General features: G+C 39.0%; 2 protein-coding genes and 1 pseudogene across 9 annotated transcripts; 2 read left to right on the top strand and 1 right to left on the bottom strand.

The window, feature by feature from the left end:
• The first annotated feature begins 5,264 nt into the window (after window positions 1-5,264).
• On the top strand, window positions 5,265-15,844 carry LOC108951501 (uncharacterized). 7 transcript variants are annotated; one of them, XM_065130108.1, is made up of 19 exons: window positions 5,265-5,510; window positions 5,644-5,664; window positions 7,097-7,196; window positions 7,834-7,901; window positions 8,386-8,865; window positions 9,315-9,787; window positions 9,890-10,322; window positions 11,198-11,482; window positions 11,577-11,650; window positions 11,931-12,090; window positions 12,192-12,216; window positions 12,324-12,413; window positions 13,106-13,277; window positions 13,358-13,431; window positions 13,527-13,596; window positions 14,221-14,292; window positions 14,371-14,504; window positions 14,676-14,752; window positions 15,365-15,844. In XM_065130108.1, the coding sequence occupies exons 8-19, from the start codon at window positions 11,254-11,256 to the stop codon at window positions 15,421-15,423; spliced, it is 1,236 nt and encodes a 411-aa protein (XP_064986180.1). In that variant the 5' UTR covers window positions 5,265-5,510; window positions 5,644-5,664; window positions 7,097-7,196; window positions 7,834-7,901; window positions 8,386-8,865; window positions 9,315-9,787; window positions 9,890-10,322; window positions 11,198-11,253; the 3' UTR covers window positions 15,424-15,844. The 7 variants fall into 7 exon arrangements, 6 of the variants coding, with proteins under 6 accessions (XP_064986180.1, XP_064986184.1, XP_064986182.1 ...); XM_065130112.1 differs by having other exon boundaries at window positions 9,315-10,322; window positions 11,577-11,621; window positions 11,965-12,090; XM_065130110.1 differs by having other exon boundaries at window positions 9,315-10,322; window positions 14,679-14,752.
• LOC135625808 (cyanidin 3-O-rutinoside 5-O-glucosyltransferase-like) lies at window positions 15,427-17,715 on the top strand (annotated as a pseudogene).
• Window positions 17,586-22,034, bottom strand: LOC135625378 (DNA polymerase delta subunit 3-like). 2 transcript variants are annotated; one of them, XM_065130114.1, is made up of 4 exons: window positions 21,765-22,034; window positions 21,243-21,599; window positions 18,358-18,616; window positions 17,586-18,197 (listed from the first exon to the last, which is right to left on the bottom strand). In XM_065130114.1, the coding sequence occupies exons 2-4, from the start codon at window positions 21,564-21,566 to the stop codon at window positions 17,815-17,817; spliced, it is 966 nt and encodes a 321-aa protein (XP_064986186.1). In that variant the 5' UTR covers window positions 21,567-21,599; window positions 21,765-22,034; the 3' UTR covers window positions 17,586-17,814. The 2 variants fall into 2 exon arrangements, with proteins under 2 accessions (XP_064986186.1, XP_064986185.1); XM_065130113.1 differs by having other exon boundaries at window positions 21,243-22,031.
• Window positions 22,035-22,235: the final 201 nt, after the last annotated feature.

The raw sequence follows: 22,235 nt of genomic DNA, 5'->3' as shown, positions 1-22,235 counted from the left end.
ATAATTATAAGAGTTTCTATTAAATCATTGTTAATAATAATTAAAATTTAATTAGATCTATAATATATTTTATCCCTATTAAATAAGACTATATAATCTAACATCATCATCTCATCTCAATAAATCATTCGATCGACGTATAAAAATATTATCAAATTATTCTAATAAAAAAATTTTGATGCTCAAATTAGTCAAATTAACTCTTCAAAAGGCTAGAAAAAATATTGCTTTACCCTAAGAGTTATTATAAATAATAATAATAATTTGACTGTAACCCGACTGGTCAAACAACGCATGGAATGAATCACTTGTGTTTTTGAGTTCATTGGACTAATATGATGGTTGCCAATATGGTCGTGAATGTTGACCAATGTTAACAAAGATGTCACGTTGACCCATGTCAACGTAGATGTCCACGTGCTAACCCACACACATCACTAATAAAAATTAATTTTATCATTTTCTTCTAACATATTTGACTGAGTTGTTTTGTGTCCTTGAAAATCCAACATTCTATTTGATGGATGTCTCTGATAAAATCTCAAATATTTATATTATATATATATTATGTCAAAAAATTATGTTTTTCTTAATGCAAAATATGTTTATTATTCATATGATATTTTTATTATTCATGAGGGATTCTTCCTTAGTAGCACAACAATGAGGCATTGATCATCTCAGCCCTCTCGACACTCGTGAGGATGATCATCTCCGGGTAGAATCCAGCAAGGTATAAGAAGACATATTAAAACCTACATTTAAGCTTGTGAGTGTAGTTTTGACTAATAAAACTCGACTTACCTTTGTATTGCTTGTTCAATCTATATGTTACATTGACTTTGCCAATCAATCCAATGACAGTTTATATTACATTATACTTTATTCTCTCTCTCTCTCTCTCTCTCTCTAATAGCTTCTACGACATGTATTGAAAATAAGTTGACTCCTCCTTATTGGTAGCTATGACTTGTGCAAATCGTTAATCACATGATAGGTGTGATCTCCACCTCCAATCGAACAGAAAAAGGGATATTTTTATGCTTTTTATTCTTTCCTATCCTAAGACTTATCTAAGTATTTGATAACGACGGAGTATAATCGTCCAGTGCACATCCCGTGTTCCTGCCATTGTGGGACTTCACAAGTCAACTCTCTCTCTCTCTCTCTCTCTCTCTCTATCTGCGCGTTCGTGATTCGGATTTGCAAGATACGGATGGGTTGACACTGGTCAACGACACCTGGTCAAAGACAACGGGGATTTGCAAGGACCACGCTTAACTCGTTCACTACTCGTCGGCTTTGCCTTCTTTCCTTGCGGATCTCTCTTGTCCTCATCAAATTAGATTTGACATTATCGAGTCTTTATCCTTATAATATTATTATTACTAACAATTATCAAAAACCAATTACTTGGTACACCAGCAGAAGAAAACAACAACTAAGTTGGTGAGTACTTTAGATTGCTTTGCTCGAAACAAATGACCATAACAGCAATGATCACGATATTTCTTTAAAATACTTAGATTCTAATTAGACTGGTTGAGCTCCTATTGGATCCATATGATATTAGATCTAATCGAGACGGTGGCAACCAATCATTCTTGAACGTCGCATACTAAACCGATTAGAATTAGCTAAAGATAAATATTTTTTTATTGTTATTTCAAAGATTGATGGCAAAAGAGAAGGAAGAAAAATCACAAGGGTTTCTTCTTTAGCATCCATAGCAATATTTTAGCAGCAGGTGCGAAGAGTATATGCCATGGATATCCCACGCTAATGGGGGGAGCCGCACTTTTTGAGCTCGAGTTTCTTGGGGTGTCATCATAGGCTAATTGACTTCTCTTTCGCCAGCATCCTCTCCTTTCTCTTTGTGCCTGACAGGTCAACTTTAAGCGAAGCTTCAAAGGTACAAAGAACAATATTTTTCTTCTTCTTCTTCTTCTTCCTTTTTCTGTGTGATCTTTTCATGAGTGGCTAAAGCACTAGGGAGGAAGTGCTTCCCTTGCTACATTGCGTGATGGGGAACTCCTTCTGGCATGTGGACTCACTACAGGATATACTCTCATCCATCTTTTGGGGCCCCACTGGATCTTGATCCAGAGGAATTCATACTCCCATCTGAAGAACTTGACATTTAACCCATACTAAAATGATATTCTAGATTGGTTCAAACTCACAGCCATTCCTAACACCTGTTTGTATCAAACATTACCAGGCATAGATCAACGTGGAACAGATAGCCCGCCCATATTGGGTGAAGCAATATCCGATGTGCATGCACCTTAAGTGGGCATCTCCATTCACTCTATGCAATCACTTGCAGCCCGCATTTATGTATCCGTTTTGGCTAGTGCAGCTGATGTAACAAATCTCTCTAGGGGAGTAAGTTCTTCTCTCAAGAAATCAAAGAGACTGCAAAGCTAAGGTGGACTTGGGTAGATGATAGCCACACTGCTATAAGAGGTAAGAAAAATGTGTTTTCAAGTGCTGCATGAAGTGCGATGAGAGGGACAAGAAGAAGTGGAAGGAGTGCGCGGAGCCATCGCTAATTGCTGAATGCTACGACATGCTTTTTTATCTTCTGATCTCTCCGGCAGGGCTTTCCGTTCTCACAAGTCTCATGAGATAAGAGCTAAGAAGCTGACCCATCTCCCATCCTTCCTTCGTGGATCACTTTTAGTGGAAAGAGAACTGGTCACTTCACAAGAAATGGCTGGAGTGGTGGCCAATAAGTGCACCAGCCAAAGCTCACTAACTCCTTGTTGATGATGAGCTCTGATGCAGGAAACCTACTGAAGCACCTAGAAACGCAGCCATTGTTTGCACACAGAGTGTTTGCAACAGCCCACGCAGTTGAAGTTTTTGACAGAAGATAACACTAAATGGCTTTGCTTGAACTGCACATTGGTTTACACAGTCTTGGTTGATCAGATATGTATGGCTTTCTAGTTATTCCTAGATATGATGCATTCATTTAGCTAATATTTGCAATGAGTTTCTGACAGAAACTAGCTATCGGACAGGTTAGTCTCCTTGGGCAGGTTAAAAATAGTAGCCCTTTTTGCATGCGATTGCTGAATGCAATGGTTTAGTGCATCTCCTGCTGTGCCTTTATGCACCTATGATGGACAGGAAGAACAGAATGAGAAAATGGGAAACCTAGCTATGTTATCTTAGACAAGTAGGAGACTTGTTTCAAGCATCTTGTAAGGATCTGGTGCCATGACAATGGAGCTGCAATGATCACGGGGAATCATTATCTTTTGGTTTTGCAGCTAGTAGCAGACACATCTGTAGTTTCCACTGGAAGAATTCAACATCGGCCATGAAACATTTGGCTGGCAATGAGGCTGGAAAAGAGAGGTTGAGCAACACCGAGCTTCTGACTTCGAATGCAGGCCTCAGATTTGGACACTTCAACCTGTCGAAGGACTCTGAGTTGGACTGCAAATAGAATGGTAGAACTTCCGCGAAGATGGTACAAGCATCAGCAGACATGAAGCTGCTTGGATCGGAGGATAGACACATGAAGACTGATTTGGTCCCGAGTCTTTGTCCTGGTGCATCTGGGTTGATAAATCCATCCATCCTACACCCAACTTGATGAATCATTGCAATGCCAAATGCACCACTTCCCCAATTCTAAAAGAATTCCTGTGCTATCTTATCTTGAGCCAATACTTTAGCAACAAGCGAGACCATATCGGATCATAGTGTCAGTTATGGACCATCTCCGCCGCTGCCTCTGCTTCTGCTCCACCGTCAGCCGTCTCTAATGGAAGGGCTCTTCGACGGCCTTTGCGGTCCTCCACTTCAGGAAGAATGTGTTGGGCAAAGTCCATGTAGTCCACATTCCAACTTCTCCTTCCCAGCTTTTTTGTCGGATTGGAAGAATGGAAAGCAACTGCTGCTGAGAAAATAATAATTGTGATACCAAAATAAATCGTCTAAAATACCAAAATAATAATATAAAGAAGAACTAAAGCAATAAATAAAATAAACTCCTAAAAACCATAATAATTTAATATAAATTAGAGTAGATATATTTTAGTATAGTTATTGTGAATAAACTAAATACAAGACCACTAATTTTGGAACCAAGTAAACAATTTTAGAATTTTCTTTGGAAAAAACCTAATGTAAGGTAGCAAGTAGATATTGTTCCTAATGTAAATCAATAAGATATACTTTATTCTATTAATTTCTCTCTCCGTTAATCAAAATAAATTATGTTTACTTAGAGCTGGATTTATTCTATTCGGGACTATTTTCCTTGGAAAAAGTCACCCTTTTGCATTTTTTTTATGATTTTTTTTTATTTTTTCTAAATAATATCCACCGATTCGAATGATGTCTATAATATATCTCACTATCTTCGATGGTACTTTTCTTGTCAATCACAGTATTTTTGATCTATTCTAATATTTAAATCATTATAATAAAAATATTAAAAATTTACTTGAAAACATTAAATTGATTTTCAATTTTAAAATTTTGATATCATAATGGTATTTTAGTAATAACAATCAAATAGATACAATATGATATTATTCATATTATTTTTCAATAGTTTTTATAGTATTTTTAGTACCCAACAAAAATAATATAAATGAGTCAAATAGATTCAAAATACATTAACAAACATTTGATACATCATACCATGATTAAAATAGGTATTTATAATAGTTTAAGAATAATATAACTCAAATAAGAATAAAAAATATAATTTAATCATTAAAATAAAAATACTATAAAATATATTTTTAAAAATACTATATATGATATAAAAACATGATTAGATAAAAAAAAATATGTCATAACATACTTTTCAATAGATTTAGTTTCTATTGAAAAATATTATAAATGGTCCAAACGAAAACAAAACTGTTGAAAATAATAATTAAAATTAACAGAAAAAAATACCATTGAGATTTATTCGAATTAGGGGGCATAATTCGAGAACAACTAAAACATGAAGCGTGGTTTTTTTTAAAGGGAAATCGCCGTTCTATTTTGGCATTTTTTATATTTTATTCGAATTCCGTGACCTTTATCCGCCTCAAGCAAAAAGAGACATGACGTGGAACTGCGCTTTGTTGGGCCACTATTGGCCCAATACGGCCCGAAAAAAGAAGGCCCGGTACATCATCGTGTCCGTTGGCGGCCCATTGAGGGCAATATCGTCATTCTGAGCTCCACTTCGGTCTTTCCCCTCTTAAACGTTGACGGGAGACGCTGTTCAAACTCGTCAAGCCAAAACTCACACTCCCCGCTCTGTTCCCCTCTCTCCGGCTTCCTTTCAGTTCCCCCTAACGGAAGCTTCACCGTTCTTGGCCCTCTGGAACCATAGATTTCTGGGGTTTCGACTCCTCGATCACGCCTTCGTCTCTCTCTCAGCGGCCTAACCCGGAAAGATGGTACGTTCGCTCCTTTTTGTCCTCGTTTGCTTTCTTTGCTGTAGTGGTGTCAGGTCTGGGATGAATCCCGCTCGCTTCGACTGGTTGGTGGGTTGTTTCTTCAATTTAGTTTGTCCCATCTTTTGAGTTTGAATTATCGTGAGATCTGAGTTTCTGGTGGTGACCGATGGTCGTTCATTTCTTTTCTTTGTTGCTTTGGCGTCCGTTGCAACTGTTGCAGCCTCTCAGGTTAGAGATCAAGGTATGTGGCACTAGCTCTTGTGAAAATTTCGGTAGGATTTGCTTAGATCTTGAATTGTGGTTGAGCCCTGTTGTCACATACATGCAACATTTAAATTGTTGTTTCTTCTCCCCACGGGGGCAGAAACACGAGGCGATGTCGCCTCGTCGCCCTGTTTTGCGCGGGGCTCGGTTTCTTCTCCCACGCAAGCAGAAAGACGAGGTGACGTCGCCTCGTTGCCCTGTTTTGCGCGGGGAGAAGGAAATCTCGGTTTCTTCTCCCCACGCGAGCAACTCGTCTCCTATATATATATATATATATATATATATATATATATATATATATATATATATATATATATATATATATATATATATATATATATATATATATATACCATTCTATATACGAATCTTATCGAACTGAACTTGATACTTCGGTACGATACAAAATTGCAAACCTTAGTGCATACTAATGCATTCTTGAAGTTCCCTACTAAATGTTGCTTTGCATGGAAAATGCCACATATAATCATCTTCTCACAAGATATACAAATCACCACAATAGGATCTTTAGGATACTTTATACATTTGTCATTATTTCTGAAATCCTAATAACAGTTTTAAAAAGGATCAGTAGTACTAAATAAGGACTAATAACAGTTCTAAATAGGGATTAGCAGTGCTAAATATGGATTAAAATAGGGATTAACAGTTCTATAGATTAATAACAGATTTGAATAGCTTAGGTAGATGGAGTTACCGGCCTGTGGTGGAAGGTTGGGAAGGAGAGGGCGGCGACCGCAGCGGCATAGAAAGCTGCGGATGGTTACAAGCTATGAATTAAGACAAGATTGTGATTGTTTTAATGGGAAATTAATTTTCTTTGAAGTGCTTTGTTCTCCAAACAAGGATTTCCATTTTGTGACATAAGAGCACATGACAATACCTTTCAGACACAGTACAGGTACCATGTCAGCACATCCGACTTGGGTCAGCATAGCGGGTGTCAAAACCGTTCTAGCACAGTACATTCGCAACCATTCTGTCCAGTGTCACAATCCTGTTGCTACAACAGATTAACATGATGATTAGATCATGTAGGTCATAAATAGCCTATGCTTTTGTTGTATATTGTGTAGTTATACCTTTTGCTTTTACTAGCTTCTCAAACTTTCAACTTGAATTATGATGTTATGGAAACCTCAAGCTAACTTTTCATTCGGTGGTTGAACCATCATCCTATACAACCGTATTAAGGATATTAATTAGGTCTAGTCTTTCAGTATAGTACTTCAGAGATATTAAAAGCTCTTGAGAAAAATGATAAATGACCTCCTTTTTCACTGACATGTTTTTGGATCTTATCATTTGCTTCTCCTAATTTTATTGTTACTATTAGTTTTCTTATCCCATTTCTACCTCATTGTTTTCAATATTACATGGATTTGCAGATGATGGAGGAAGATGGAGTAGAAGAAGCTGAAGAGGAATATGTTGAACTTGATCTAGCTGACTCTACAGATAGTTCTGTCCTTGTCAATGGGAATGAGGGTGAGGAACAGTGGGGTACGAATAAAGGAACTCCATCAGCCTAAACTCAATTTGTTGAGCCTGTAAAATCCAAATGTCTGATGATTAATTGTTTCCCATCTTTTGACTCCCACATTTGTCTAGAGATGTTCCAAGTGCTGCTAGTGGTAGCAGAGAAATCAGGTGTTTCTAATTTGAAACATCGGATTAGAGCCTCAACCAAGTTACATTACTAAATGATGCAGACATCCCTTTGCAGGGATCATATTTCCAATTAATTCCTACCATGTTTTCAACAGTGGCTGTAGAAATTATACCTTTTCTTTTAGTGTAAAATGCTTTGTTAGTCTGGAGTCGACATTTTATTTCACCCCGATCAGTAGTTATTTTGTGACTTTTGTCTAAATCATGTTTGGGCCTGTTTGCCTACATTTGGTGTATTTTTAGAGAATACAACTCGAACTGGGTTTTTTGTTGCTTATCGGTCATAGAGGTTTTTGAGTTGGTATTGAAGTTTAGTGACATGTATTGCCTGTTTTGTGGATTGTATAGGAACAGTTCCTGAGGGAGTCAGGGTATTAGTTTCTTGGATTTTCTTTCTCTGCGTATTACAATTGTTTCTATTCCTAACTCTCATTTCTTTGTGCTGATCTTGCAGTTTTAACTCCACATCAATAGCAATTTGACAGGGCAGGAATCGGTTTTAGTTCTATCACACTGGATAAGGTGAGAACCATATCCTCAAAAGGGATGAAATGAAGTTTGTATTCTTTTTTTTCCCAGCTATTGCCATAATCTGATGTATATGCGTAGATGCTGTATATGCGTACTTGTTAGATATTCTAAGGTTGCAACCGTCTCTCTCATTTCATCATCTAGAAGTATTCTTAGGTTAGTGACCTGTTTAAAGAAACAAGAAAATTTAGATATGTGGTTTTGGATGAAATTTGTGCAGTTAATGATCTCATGGAGGAGTTTAATTATGCAAAATTACTTGCCAAACTTGCAAAATAAAAAATAGTTCATCAATTTTATTTTTTGGATTAAATTTGTTGCTTCATTGAGCACAATAGTAAACTTTCACACCGTTGCTTTTCTGTTTTTTTTCATTTAGTCAAATGAATAAACTTTTGTGATATAACAAAATTTGCATGACTAAGTTTCTGCTCATTCTGCTCTACGTATGACCTCAGCTTGTCATGTTCATCAGGTTGTAGAAGGAAACTGTGGGCGTTGCCTTCTTCCTTGTGATCCCTGGGCTTCAGAAATGCTGACCTTAACAAAGTCTTCATGACATCTCATCAACAAATGTCGAGTATAAGCATATTTATGATATATCACAAATCTGCAAGTTTGCTTGTACACTAGATAGATTCTTGGTCTTCCCAGCCATCATTTTTCTGCATGGTCTATCAGACAGACTTATTCAGCTGTTGTATTCAATTATACACTTACAAAGGTCTATTATTTCTTCTGTAAAAGAAATGTATTTGAATTCAATATAAGTTGGGGTTTTCCAATGAAAAGAATTATCACTTTGATTTTTCGATGATTGATTATTGAGTGACCTACTAATTTCTTCTTGCTAGTTGCCTAGTTGGGCTACAGGAAATTGAAATGTGAGGCCTTTTAACCCCAATTGACACCGATCAGATCAGCTACTATCAGATTGAATCTCGGATCAAATCAGGTTAGACTCAATCCCATTTACTGGCCTATTTGGTGCATGTAGATAGCAAATGGGAATTCCTCCTTTTTTTTTTTCCTTCCCCCCTATTTTTGGATGATCATGTCTTCCGTGCATGATCGAATCACTAATGATTTTGAAGGACTTGGGAGATCACCAAGTATAATCTCCAAATTTCACTAACATAGATGAATAAGATTATCTAATTCTATCAGGTTGAGACTTGGAGACAAAATAATCAAATGGTTGCTGAAGCTGTTGCAAGGTTTCACTTCATTTAAGTCACTGCATCACCACTATTTTCCTTTTAATGATATTTAGATGTAGCAATTAATTATTTTAGTTTCGATGTTTCCATAAGCACCTAAGCACCATGAGATATGTCTTGTAGGTTTACTTCAGAGTTCAGAATGTCTCGAGGTACAATCTCTAAAGCTTTTTTCCTTTTTCAGGTTTTGTTATAAATCCCATAGTATCTTCTACAGTTTTTTGCTTACTTCCTCGGAATGGGCGAGTTGAGTTATAAACCCACTTCTGGATCAATTTACACAGTAAATTCAACTTGTGACCTGTTGCTAATCCAGTTTAGCTAGATTATTTACACAGTGTTGCATCAAACACTTGGCATGGCAATAGCAACTGCTTCTGTTTCATATCAAGTTTGATATCTAAAGCATTTACTCTGACCATTTAAAACCCTCCTGTCATTTATTTCGCGGAACTACCTGCAACGAAAAGCCTGGTATTTTTGCGTCTTACTGCAACATATGAAATAGGTGGGCAATCACTTTAGTTACTTTGCTTTGGATCTATTATTGCCTTTCTTTTCCACCATCTTTAACTTGGAATCTCTCATCAGGTTTGTGAAGATATCGGATACACTCAAACATCAGCACAAAAGCACAAAGTGAGCCAAGGATTCTGGGTAATCTCTTACGCTAACCTGTCGTCTTCAGAAAAATCTAAACACTCGTCGATGAGCCTTAATACAGCTGAACTGCTCTAGCTTTACTCGCCAATCAATCAGGTGTGCATTCGATTCGTCTTGTGGGATCAACAAAGGTACAATTAATGGATTGCGGATCTGCTGGTCCACTGGATCCGAGACCCGTGGCGGGTGACGTAACCGGGAAGTCGCCCGTTATAAGCTGTCTCTTGCAAGCAATGGCTGATCTGCGGCTATATATCTTGGAACTCGCGGGGTCCACGAGATCGGCTTTCTCCAGAGAGGCCGCCTTCGGAAGTAAGAACCATTTAAACGAGGAAATTTTATACTACAAAATCACGAGCATTTTGGCTTTAGTTCCACAGGAGATCGGATTCCCAGCGGCGGCTGGAAGGCATCCGCCACCACCGACCATCTCCCTCTTTCTCCATAGCCATCTCCTCTTCTCCTAAAGAGTTTTCCATCTCCCCCTCTCTGTGATTAACTGGATACAAAAGCTACGAGTTCTGCCGAGGTGAGTTGTTCTTGTTTGTGAAGAACATGAATGGATTCATCTTCCTCTCAGAACAATATGATTCCGTTCTCTTCCGCTCTTTGTTTTTCGTCTTCTTGGATCAAAGTTGCGCTACTGTTATATTCTGCTGATCCTTCTTCTTTCCTTCCCACTTCTGTTTAGTTCTTGCTTTCCTTCTTGTCCTTATAATTCTCGTTTAGAAAAATTAATTATTTGGCTAATGCTTGGTCATGCCAATTATTTTCTTGGTTTGGTGGTCTAATTGTACTAAAAATATATATTATAGAAAATAGAAAACAAGGTTAGAGGTGAGGATAGGTAATGGATGTTGTAAAGCAAAAGTTTCCTATTTCCTCGCAACCGACTGTTGGTCCTTTTTCAGTCCACTCATCTTGCTTTTCTTCTATTTCGCTTTTCTTTACTCTTTTCCTACTTCGTATATATATATATATATATATATATATATATATATATATATATATATATATATATATATATATATTAACATGGCAAAGAGCTGCCACTTGAGGATGGCTTTCCTTTACTTAAAGCTTAAGCAAAAGAAGAAAAATGGTTAACATGCTTAGCTTCTTTAATTCTTTGTCCATATCTGTTTTCTTCTTCTTAAGTATTTAATGATGAATGGGATTGTCCATATCTGTCATCTAAACCGCACCCGTAAGATCCAAGGCACCTGATGAAAAAAGTGCGTTGAGAGAGGAAGAGAGAGAGAGATCACGGATTCTTGCGTGGTCTATCATGTCAGTGACGACAGTGACTTTTATGTGCAATGTTTTGGAGTAATTATTGAACCTATATAATATTCCTCTTATAATGATGACAAGAAGCACGTTTTGGGTTGCGGTAAAGAACAGGTCGGATCACCTCAAAAGGACAACAGAGATCTAAGACCGCCAAACGTATTAATGTAATGACGAACGCCGCCATGGAGGAACTCTGCAGCAATGACGGCAACAATAGCGGCGGCGGCGGCAGGGAGAGGTACACGGAGTTCATGGAGGACTCGTGCTGCGCCCGCAACTGCCTCGGGCCGAAACCCTCCATAGCGAGGTTCATCTACGCTATCATCTTCCTGGTCACCTGCCTCCTCGCGTGGACTATTCGGGACTATGGCCGCAACGCCCTCTCCGAGCTCGAGAGTTCGTGCTTTACCTGTGAATGCTTCTCTTCTCCCAAGTCGGATGGCGTTGCATGTTCTCTCACTCGCTCAGTCAGCTTGATTTTTCTCTGCAGGACTGAAAGGTTGTCATGGTGCTCGCTACTGTTTGGGCGCGGAAGGTGTGCTCCGCATTAGCTTTGGCTGCTTTGTATCCTTTCGTGTTATTATTAGGAAATATATTATTGAGAAAAATAAATCATGATAAGATTATCATGATCCTCTCAATAGTTATCTCCATTTTCTGGTTTATGTTGCTGCACAAACCCTAGGGTGTATCTGATCATATGAAGTGATCTTGGCCTCTAGGAAGTACCTTGTCATTTATTGTGGCCACTTAAACAGGAATCAAATTGATTCTGAATTATTTTGTTATGTTTAATATGCCATCACCAGTGAAATTCTACTAATAATCTTTAACTTTAAGCCAGTTATTCTTTTTTGTCATGTTCCTATCAACTGTAGGAACGAAGAAATTGGAAGATTCTCGAAATTTCTGGCACTCCGAATGGTGGCCTGCTAAGATAATCATTTGGATTGGCTTCATGGTGGTACCATTCTTCGTGCCTTCTGCATTTATCCAGTTCTATGGTTAGTTTAGTTAAGCATTATCAATTGTTTTCCTTTTTTCTGTTTTAGATTTCTGTACTTGCTTCTGTTCTGATTCTTGTTTGCACCTTTTCTTCTCCCAGGGAAGTTTGCACACTTTGGTGCAGGGTAATAAGACATCATTTATTTAATTGTTATGTTAATCTGCTACACAATTGATGAGATAATGTTGAGTGATTTTATTTTTATTTTTCTGAAATGTTTTTTTTTTCCAGGGCATTTCTTATGATTCAACTTATCAGCGTGATCAGTTTCATAACTTGGCTAAATGACTGCTGTCAATCAGACAGATATGCAAGGAGATGGTATATTAACTATTATGTTTGACAACTTCTCTTAGATGGATGAGTTTTTCGGTTTTTATCAGGTTTTCGATGTTTGTCATCCATCCGTTTGAATCTACATAAAGAGTATTAGACAGTTTATGACCATATATTTTTTAAACTGTTGGATTTATTAGTGGCATCCTCGCAACTTCCCATATATATTTCGACAAAACTTAGCTTCACAAAGCCTCGTATTTATGTAGTATCCTTATTCTGAAATTGAGTCTGCAAATTCATCTCAAACGATTCTACATTATTCTTTTTGGAAAAAATTATCTTTCCAAAAACTTGACATCATTGTTTCAAATATTCTTCTTACGCTTCATCTTTTTCAATCTATTGTATCAGTCTTTTTTTTTTTGTTTCTTACAAACCAAGGCTCTGAATAAGCGGTACACCTTGTCATTGTAATTGTATTAGACAGTTTACCTTTCAGATATATCATTTCTGGGTGTGCCATGGTACTAGAGTTTCATGCCTCACACTGTTGGCACAATTGCTGTATATAATCTTGGAAATTTGGTGACAAAATGTTTGTGTATCGTGCAAGCACTTTTGGAGTCATTGTTTGTTTTCCTACTGTGCATTACATGATGCAGTAAATCAGTGATACAGATGCTAATCTGGATTAATCTCTCCACTGTTAAATCTGTTGTTGTAATTCCTTGCAGTCGATACCAAGTGATGGTACTGTCAGTCGCAGCGTATGTGGCATCCATCTTGGGAATTATCTTGATGTATATCTGGTATGTGCCCAGTTTATCCTGCAGGCTCAATATCCTTTTCATCACCTTGACTTTGGTGCTTCTACAACTCATGACACTCGCATCTATGCATTCCAAGGTAAATAGATAAATAGCTTATACTGTAAATCCATCACTAGAATAATTTCTTAGATCTCATCACATCCATCTTTTGAATAGGTTAAAGCAGGATTTCTGGCACCAGGGTTGATGGGAATGTATATTGTGTATCTTTGCTGGAGTGCAATCAAGAGGTAGTTATTTTGGTTCCTTGTTTTTGTACCGATGTTACTACCCTCATTTTAACCTGTGGCTTCTGTAACGTGTTGCTGTTCCATCCTCAATACAGTGAGCCGCTGACAGAGATATGCAATAAAAAAGCAGCAGTTGCAACTAGTGCAGACTGGCTTATTATTGTGGTAACTTTCTTAGGCTAGTCTTAACTGTATTAGTGAATCTAAAAAGACTAATAGACCATCATCTTTACATAATTTCTCATAATTATAGTATATTCAAATAAAAAAGGTTTCCTTGTTCTTCCATATCCCAAATAGAAAATTTTCACCAATTTGATGTTTTAGGCATTCCATGGTGAACATAATCCAAGCGAGATAACATTCAAACCCAATTAATGTCATTTATGAATGATTAAGCTTTTGGCATTCTGGTTCTACATCTCAAGTCAGTAAAGAACAATTATCTTCTTCGTATATCAGATTCCTGCCTTAATTTTTACTTTGATCCTTTGAACACATTTTCTCAGTGCAATTTGAGGCTGAATATACGGGAGGAAATTGTTTTTTTTGTGGTAAGCATAGTTGCTTGTTGTGGCTTGAGATGAGACATTCTTGAAACAAGACCGAGCAGTCTTTGCATTGGGAAGAAATTAGCAATTTCTCTGCATCTAAATACTAATTAATCACTGAAGTAGCTAAAGCATGGTATATTTAAATTTTAACTTTGGATCAAACAATAGGATTGTTATTTTAATTTGAACTTGAATTGCTTCTCGATACATTCTAATAGCTTCCATCTTTGGCCAGAGCTTTGTTATTGGTGTCCTCGCAATAGTGATTGCTACATTTTCAACAGGGATAGACTCCAAGTGCCTTCAGGTCCATCTCACTTATCTCACCACTATATTCTTTATTGTTCTTCCATCCACCGATGGGCTTTAATTTGATCACTCACAGTTCAGGAAAACTGAAGCAGACTTGGAAGATGACGTTCCCTATGGGTATGGCTTTTTTCATTTTGTTTTTGCGATGGGAGCAATGTACTTTGCCATGCTGTTTGTTGGCTGGAATGCACATAATACCATGCAAAAGTGAGTTCTCATCATCTTGAGCTTAAACTCTTCTTCATTGAGTGGTTCTCATCAGCATTCATGCATCCGTTTGCCCCAATCCTTTACCAAAACTCCATTCATTTACAAATATCCAAGCTTTATAAGTTTTTTTTGTCTAATCTACTGAATGATCAATCACTTTATGCTTAGCAGGTGGACAATAGACGTTGGATGGGTCAGCACTTGGGTCAGAATCGTCAATGAATGGGTAGCAATACTTGTCTACAGTAAGTCATTGAAAAAAACATTCCCATCTCTGGTCAAAATTCAAAGATATTGTTTGCTTCTGCTCCTGATCTTGTATCATCCGTATCATTAAATCATCTGCACAAATATTTCCAACTAAAATTGAAGCCCCAAGAACTGTTGTAGAATATCTTTTCTTTTTTCAAAAAATATTACTCTTAAATGGTCTTTGTATGTAAGAGCTGATACAGTTGGCTACAGTGAGCAAAATGAAAGAAAAAAAATCCATCTTCAAATTTTGGATTTGTTCTAACAGTACTTGTTGCTAAATGATCCAAAATTTCTTGGTTGCGAGGAGAGAGACTCGGGTGGACAATGTTAGAATGAATCTCATTGAATGTCTTGAGCATCTGAATGGATTGGCAGAGATACACATTTAACATCATGTAGAAATGGAAGGCATATGTTGGAGTCTTTATGAGGTCCATTTTTCTCTCTCAGGCGACATGGGAGGGAAGTGTTTAGTTTAGAGTTACAAGTAACTAAACTAAACTCCGTGTCTCATCAACTAGCTTAAGCTTTCAGTTTGTCTTCTTCCATTGCATGTTTGATCTTTAGTGTGTTTTGCTGTAACACATGCTTCATCTTTACAGTATGGATGCTCGTTGCTCCCTTCGTCTGGAGGAGCAGAAGGCAAGCAGATTCAGTATAGGACATGAGGACTGTTCCTAATTTCTAAAGCACAGAGTACAAGAGCAACATTCTTTTCCGACAAGCTGATACAAATTAGCTTCTATCAAGCGTCATCTGCAAACAGCATCAGCTGTGAGCTCTTCCGAAACATTCTTGCAAATATTATTAACTTGGTTGCAGGTCATGGCACAGACTTGCTCAAGAACCAAAAACTATATATGATGCTATCATAGCTCATGATCCACTCCTTAAGGTAAAGCAGGGTTATGATCTCTCCAAATGGATGTTTGGTGCTTTGAGCTGTTTGGTGCTTCTCAGAAAAGCATACTCCTGCAAAACCTCAGTAGGTAAGAGGAGAATTCTAATCCAACCTGTTCAGCAAAAATAGAACAAATTCTTTTTCTCTTTTTATAATGTTACGATTTACTTTTATTTATGCATATATGCTCTTGTAAATTGGCTGATTGCATACATGTCCTTCCCAAGTATTCTTTTGCATGCAGTTTCTCTAAATTGTAATATATTACACTGTTGTTCTTTTTGTTAAGATATTTGCTGCCATATAGAGTTGGTTGGTTATATAGATAACCATTTGTATCAACATCTCACTAAGGACTCTCAAAGATCTCTCCTCTTAAAGTTGGTTTCATCAACAATATATATATATATATATATATATATATATATATATATATTAGAAAATAACTAAAAATTGCTATATATTGCGCTGCGTCACTATGAGCTCCGCTCGTCACTGTAGACGAAAGTGATTCCACTGCAGTCCAACAAAAGGATAGAGCAGCACTTCCTCATCGTCTCCTTCTCCATACAAGGCCACATCAACCCGGCGCTCCGCCTCCGCAAGCGCCTCGGCCGCACCGACGTGACCTTCTCCACCGCCGTCTCCGCTCACTGCCGCTTGTTACGGGCCTGCCCAGCCTGACCAACAGGTCGACGACGGCCTCATCTCCTACATCCCCTACTCCGACGGCTTCAACCGCGGGGACTACGTGTCCCGGATCAGAGACGTCGGCTGGAAGACCCTCTCCGCCATTGTCCGGTCTCTCGCGGAGCTGAGTCATCCTCAGCTTACCATGGATGGCCGACATCGCATGTCATTATGGCATCCCCTCTGTTCTCTACTGGATCCAGCCGGCCACCATCTTCGCCATTTACCACCACTACTTCCATAGTTACGGTGGCGTGATTGCGTCCCACGTTTGCGATCCATGCTTCGAGGTGGCCGTGCCGGGAATTCCGCCGCTAAGAATACGCGAACTTCCCAGCCTGCTGACCATCACCGTCCCGGACGATCCCTACACGTCAATCTTCGAGTCGTTACAAGAAATCTTCAGCTTCTTGGATCGCCAGAAATCAGGCGCGAAGCCGAGGGTTCTTATCAACACGTTCGACGAGCTGGAAGCGGATGCGCTCGCCGATGTCAGTGAGGTCAAACTGATCGCGGTAGGGCCAGTAGTAGCATCCTCCTCTTGAGGAGATGAATGGTGTAGCGTGCTCCGGAGTTGATATATTCGAGCCGGACGAGAAGCGGTACATGGAGTGGCTGGACTCGAGGCCGGAGGAGTCGGTGGTGTACTTGTCGTTCGGGAGCCTGGCGTTGATCAAGAAGCGGCAGATGGAGGAGATCCTGCGGGGGTTGAAAGAGAGCGGGAGGCCGTATCTGCTGGCGGTGAGGAAGGACAACAGGAGTGGAGCGGTGGAGGAGCTCGGAGAGGAGAACGGGGGAGGGGGATGGTGGTGGATTGGTGCTCCCAGGTGAGGGTGCGACAGCACCCGGTGGTGGGGGTGCTTCGTGACGCACAACGGAGTGGAACTCGACGGTGGACAGCCTGGCGTGCGGAGTGCCGTAGTGAATGTACCAGGTGACCAACGCGAGGCTGACGGAACTGTGGGTTACAGGAGTGAGGTCGGGGATGGAGGAGGACGGCGGAGAAAGGGGAAGGAGATGAGAAGCCGGGTGGAGACGTGGAGGAACAAGGCCGCAGGTGAGGGTGGATAGTCCGATAGCAATCCGAGGGCCTTCGTGGAGGAGACAGACGAACACGAGGAGGTCTCCACCCTTCCATCTGCCCCGTCGGTCGGAAGCGTGTGCCGCTTCCATGTTTGTGCTATTTTTCCACAGCATCTTGATTGAGCTATACGTACAGCATTCATTGCAGAGGCATCGCAAATGTCCATGAGATACTAATTAACAATGTACCAAAGTACCAAAATAAATCATTACAGGACGCATAGATACACGGAAACCCGAATCCCATTGGAAGAGAACAATAATCATATATTGTCATGTCATCTACGGGCATTCCAATGTTTTTTTATTTGGAGATTCGACAAATGGATTTGGCTAGATGGAACTTCTCTTCTCCAAGAATGAGAGAGAAGAAGAAGATTACCTTACAGGTTGTTGATTGTAGTGGCTCTTCTCTTTCTTCTTTGCAGCAGCGAGCCGGGCACTTCTTGCAGCTGCCTCGACAGCGGCAGCTTTTGCGGCGGCATCCGTCTCTCGGTTTGATTTCTTCTTCTTGGTGGAAGTTACCTTCTTTAGCCTTTCCTTCACATCGACTGCAGGTGCATCCTCCTCCCGGGGTTCAGCAACTGACTCATCCGGACTCTTGTTGTCATTGAGATGAGGGAGCTGTTGCTCCTGTTCCTTGGTGTCCTTCGAAGATTTCTCCTTCTTGGCCTTCTTCTTCTTCGAGCTTTTGCCCTCTGAAGGAGCACCAGCACTTTCCTTGTGCTTTCCATCACCACTTTGCTCCAGTTGTTTCTTGTCTGAGAATATCGATGGATCGAGGTCATTGTTATGATCATTGTTATGCCTTGTGGAGGTTAATATGCGATAAAACAATAAGAGCTTAGATGTGTATTTACTATTTTATGTATGTATATAAACTGTTCAGTGTCTCTTTAAATCGAAAGGTAAAAGCATTACCATTTGTCTCATGATGTGCAGCATTACTATCTTTGCTGGAAATGCCCAGCTCGTTTAGAATTGCATCAAGCTCTGCCATTTCCTTTTTCTTGAGCTCCTTCTTAGACATATGTCGTTCTGCATCTTTGGATGAAACCGAAACTGGAACAGGTTTCTCCATGACCGGTTCAGTAGAAGCAGCCAGCTCAGCTTCATGTTCAGGTTCTTCCTCAGCATCATCGTCGCCGATGTCAAGGCCATCGTCTTCGCTTTCACTTTCCTAAATAAATGTACATGAGACAAAAAATTATCAGCTAAAATTCTGCCCAAGTCAGATAAAATGATAATAAACTTCAATATGCGATCAAAATAGTCAGGAGTTTTCCGACGTCCTACTACCATCCAATTGGACTATGGAAATGAAAATTGATGCACACAACCACGGGTCCAACGAATACACATCTGATTACAAAAAAGAAAAGTCTTGGAGACCTGTGCATAGGACTTAGGTCACATTCTAAACCAGTATTAGTTCTCTAAAACTATCGAGGTACACGGTGGGAAGCCACAGCCCTACAAACAGAATAATGGAAGTCGAGATAAAAATATTTCAGGTTTTTTCTGTCAGAAAGAAAACTAATGTCGTCAAGACATCAAATGAATTAGAACCAGACGAGAACTTAAAAACAATTGATCAGTTTATTGCAAGCTCAAGTAATCATTAAACCACCGCTTTATAGCTGACACAAAATGACTACCGGAATTTGAGTGGCTTTTGAGAATCATGCAAAATAAGATGAATAAGTTTAAGATTCTAACACACAATGCAGTAACTAGGAAGAAACAAAAGGCCAGATAAAAAAAAGCGAAAGAAAGTAAACAGTATCGTCAATGAATCCATAGAGGCCAACATGAAGTTGGACAAACTCAACACTTATTCTATACCTTACACTTCTATAACTAACCAACAATTACCAGATTGGAAGCTGGTGCACCTAAAAGAAAGTGGGAGATAATGCCACATGTAGTATATCTACGCAGATATAATACAGACTATACTGCCACAAAACTAGAGAGAGAGAGAGAGTACGACATGTGTAGTAGCGTATAACAGAAAGTGGGAAAAAGAGTCCAAAAAATTTGAAGCATGGCAAATACATAAAATTGTGCTTGCAGTGACCGTTGTGAATGCGAAGCATAAGGATGCACTTGAGACAATATACACATACTTATACATACTGCTGTATGAACAATAATATAGGATGTTTGTATACAAACTAACAAATGAAACAAAAAAAAAGGTTTTTGTACAAAATCAAATTCCATTTAGAAAACCTAACCATGAAAATATTCTCAGAACTATGAGATAAGTAGCAGATCATCTAACAATCAGTGAATCAGAAGTATATACATTTTACATATTGTTCCACAGACTAAGAAACATATATCAACAACATTCATATAAAACAATAGCAGCAATAGCAAACATCATTTGATCAGAAAGGAATTCAGGCAGTTTCAAGGATGCCACCTCAAGTACAAATCAGCAAAATAATAAAATTCTTATTCTTTGAGATCATTCCTGACAAGCAAATAGGCTATATAGTATGTGAAGCCCATAAACCTGGAAAAATACTCATGCACTGTCAAAAAACTTACACATTAAGTCCATATCTAATTGATCTTAACTTTCCAGAAAACATAAACTACTGTAGTTACTTCCACATTTTTGGCAGATAATACTCCATAAAAAGTTTTAACTTTTAGAACACAATCATATTTTTTTACTTTCGCATTTACAACCACATTGTCTGCCGAATATTTTTCAGGCAGATATTTTTATTAACTTTTGCATTTATAAGAAATTATTTTTTGAACTTATCTATCCTTTTAAATACATATACATATACATTATATATATATATATATATATAAAAGTATTATAGGATTTCTACTTACTAAAGGTTGCCAACAACTTCAGTCTTAAGTAGGATTAGCGCCTTCTTATCCTACTCTAAATAACTATTAAATCAAAAATCTTAAAGATGCATAGTTAAGGATGGTTTACAATAATAATTTGAATTATGACTAGGCAATGCAACTTGTGAGCCACAGGAATTCATAATTAACCAAGGCTGGAGAAGCAGTAAGGTGTCTCTTAAAGCCTGGGTACAAAGAACAAAATTAAACACAGTCCGAATCTGGCACCTCCTTGAAGCCAAATATAAGACAGGATATGAAAAATGAAGTACAGAATAAAAGCAGATAAGCAGTCAAATGATTATTTATGGAACATTTATTCGAATGATTTCATATAATAATACATTTGCGATCTGTCTCCAGACTAAAGAGGAACCGACTAGATAAGCAGAAATAAATAGATTGATGTGACCCGACAACCATTTTGGGCCACTGGCTTTCTGACAGATGGTAATAATACACTGAAATATCAATCAGCATTTTCCAATTTGGATTATGACCGAGTTAATGGAACATTCACCTGTATGAAAGAATTCAGTCGAATCTCAAAGAAGGATATAGTAAAATAAGTAGATTACACATCATATAAAAATTCCACTAAGGATCAGATGTTTAGAACAGATAAAGTATTAGTCCTAAAAGGTAAACTTATATATATTATCCGCTAGCAATGACTGCAAAATAGTAGTACTCATAGTCAGCCAAAAAAAGACTACTGATGAAACAAAAGAAAAGAACATGGCATCTGCAATTGAGCCCCAAATTAGAGAAATAATACAACGTGTCGGAAACGACAACAATTTGAGAAAAACATCCAGAAACAAACACTAAAGAAGATAAGATCTGAGAAATGCTTCCAATAGCAGTTGTCTTCCGTCGAATTCAAAAGTGTAATAGCATAGAAAACAGATATACGGAACACTAACCTCCTCTACGACTGCCGCAGCTTTCTTGTGCTGCTGCTGCTGCTGCTGCTGCCCCGACGAGCCCCAAACAGACTGAGGCGGTGCCGTAGTCGCAAAGTAATCATCGTCATCATCGACATCGGCCCAAGATTTCACCGTCAGCGGCGTCGGTGCCCAAAACACCTGCGGTTCCGGCTCCTTCGCCTGGCTCTTGGACGACCCTTTGCCTTTCGACTCCTTGCTGGACTTCTTCTTCTTCTTCTTGAGGGTCTCGAGCGCTGCGAAAACGTTGGTGCTGCTAATATTCAAGGGCCCATCGTCCCTCCTGCTGCCACCTCCGACCATATCTCCCGTTCGCGACGCCAAATCAAATCCAGCCTACGGTTTCAAGATCAGCAAAAACTCGCTAATCACGCGGAATCAATAACCCCAAACCTGGACAAACTCTTCGGCGAAAGATCAACGAACTAAAGATCGACACTTGGGTAAGCGAATTAAACGAATGCTTGCATTTGGGTGACAACTTCGGAACAGGTTACTTACAAAACAAAAAGGAAATACGACAATTTCACAGGCAGGACAAATTCGAAAGAAACAAAAAATCACGACAAGGATGAGACGATCGATTAAAGAGATTGGAATTTGTGATACTGCTGGTGGGAAATCGGCCACGAAAATAAGAAAAATGATCACAACAGTCAAATTTTAGGGTTTCGAGGAAGACGAGGAGGCAGCGCGGAGCCGAGAGAGAGAGAGAGAGAGACGGTAAACAGATAACGTCTTCGCGAGCCACGATAGCGTCTATTTCCCACAAACATCGACTAAACACGTTTCTACCCACACCCACGTTTGTACAGGTGTTTTGGTTGGCCCCACTGGCGTTCCCACTTATGGGAGAGGCGATCGGGTACGTCAGCGAGACTAAGTCGGTTCATCGGCGTGGCCAGTGATCAAAACGCGTTACGTCAACTGATGGCGTCGGATCACCTTTGCTCGGGTTGTTCCGCGGCATAC

The sequence above is a fragment of the Musa acuminata genome, chromosome BXJ2-10 (genome assembly GCF_036884655.1).
Source record: "Musa acuminata AAA Group cultivar baxijiao chromosome BXJ2-10, Cavendish_Baxijiao_AAA, whole genome shotgun sequence".
In the NCBI taxonomy this organism is placed as follows: Eukaryota; Viridiplantae; Streptophyta; class Magnoliopsida; order Zingiberales; family Musaceae; genus Musa; species Musa acuminata.
This window is presented reverse-complemented; position numbering and strand designations above follow the sequence as displayed.

What these genes read in the sequence shown, in the direction of transcription:
- LOC108951501 (XM_065130108.1), top strand. Translation starts at nt 11,254, where the DNA reads ATGACGAACGCCGCCATGGAGGAACTCTGCAGCAATGACGGCAACAAT. An exon ending in TGCATTTATCCAGTTCTATG is followed by an intron (nt 12,091 to 12,191) that starts GTTAGTTTAGTT and finishes TTCTTCTCCCAG; the next exon opens with GGAAGTTTGCACACTTTGGT. An exon ending in TGCTGGAGTGCAATCAAGAG is followed by an intron (nt 13,432 to 13,526) that starts GTAGTTATTTTG and finishes TCCTCAATACAG; the next exon opens with TGAGCCGCTGACAGAGATAT.
- LOC135625378 (XM_065130114.1), bottom strand. Translation starts at nt 21,566, where the DNA reads ATGGTCGGAGGTGGCAGCAGGAGGGACGATGGGCCCTTGAATATTAGC. An exon ending in CTGCGGCAGTCGTAGAGGAG is followed by an intron (nt 18,617 to 21,242) that starts GTTAGTGTTCCG and finishes ACATTTATTTAG; the next exon opens with GAAAGTGAAAGCGAAGACGA. An exon ending in TGCACATCATGAGACAAATG is followed by an intron (nt 18,198 to 18,357) that starts GTAATGCTTTTA and finishes CGATATTCTCAG; the next exon opens with ACAAGAAACAACTGGAGCAA.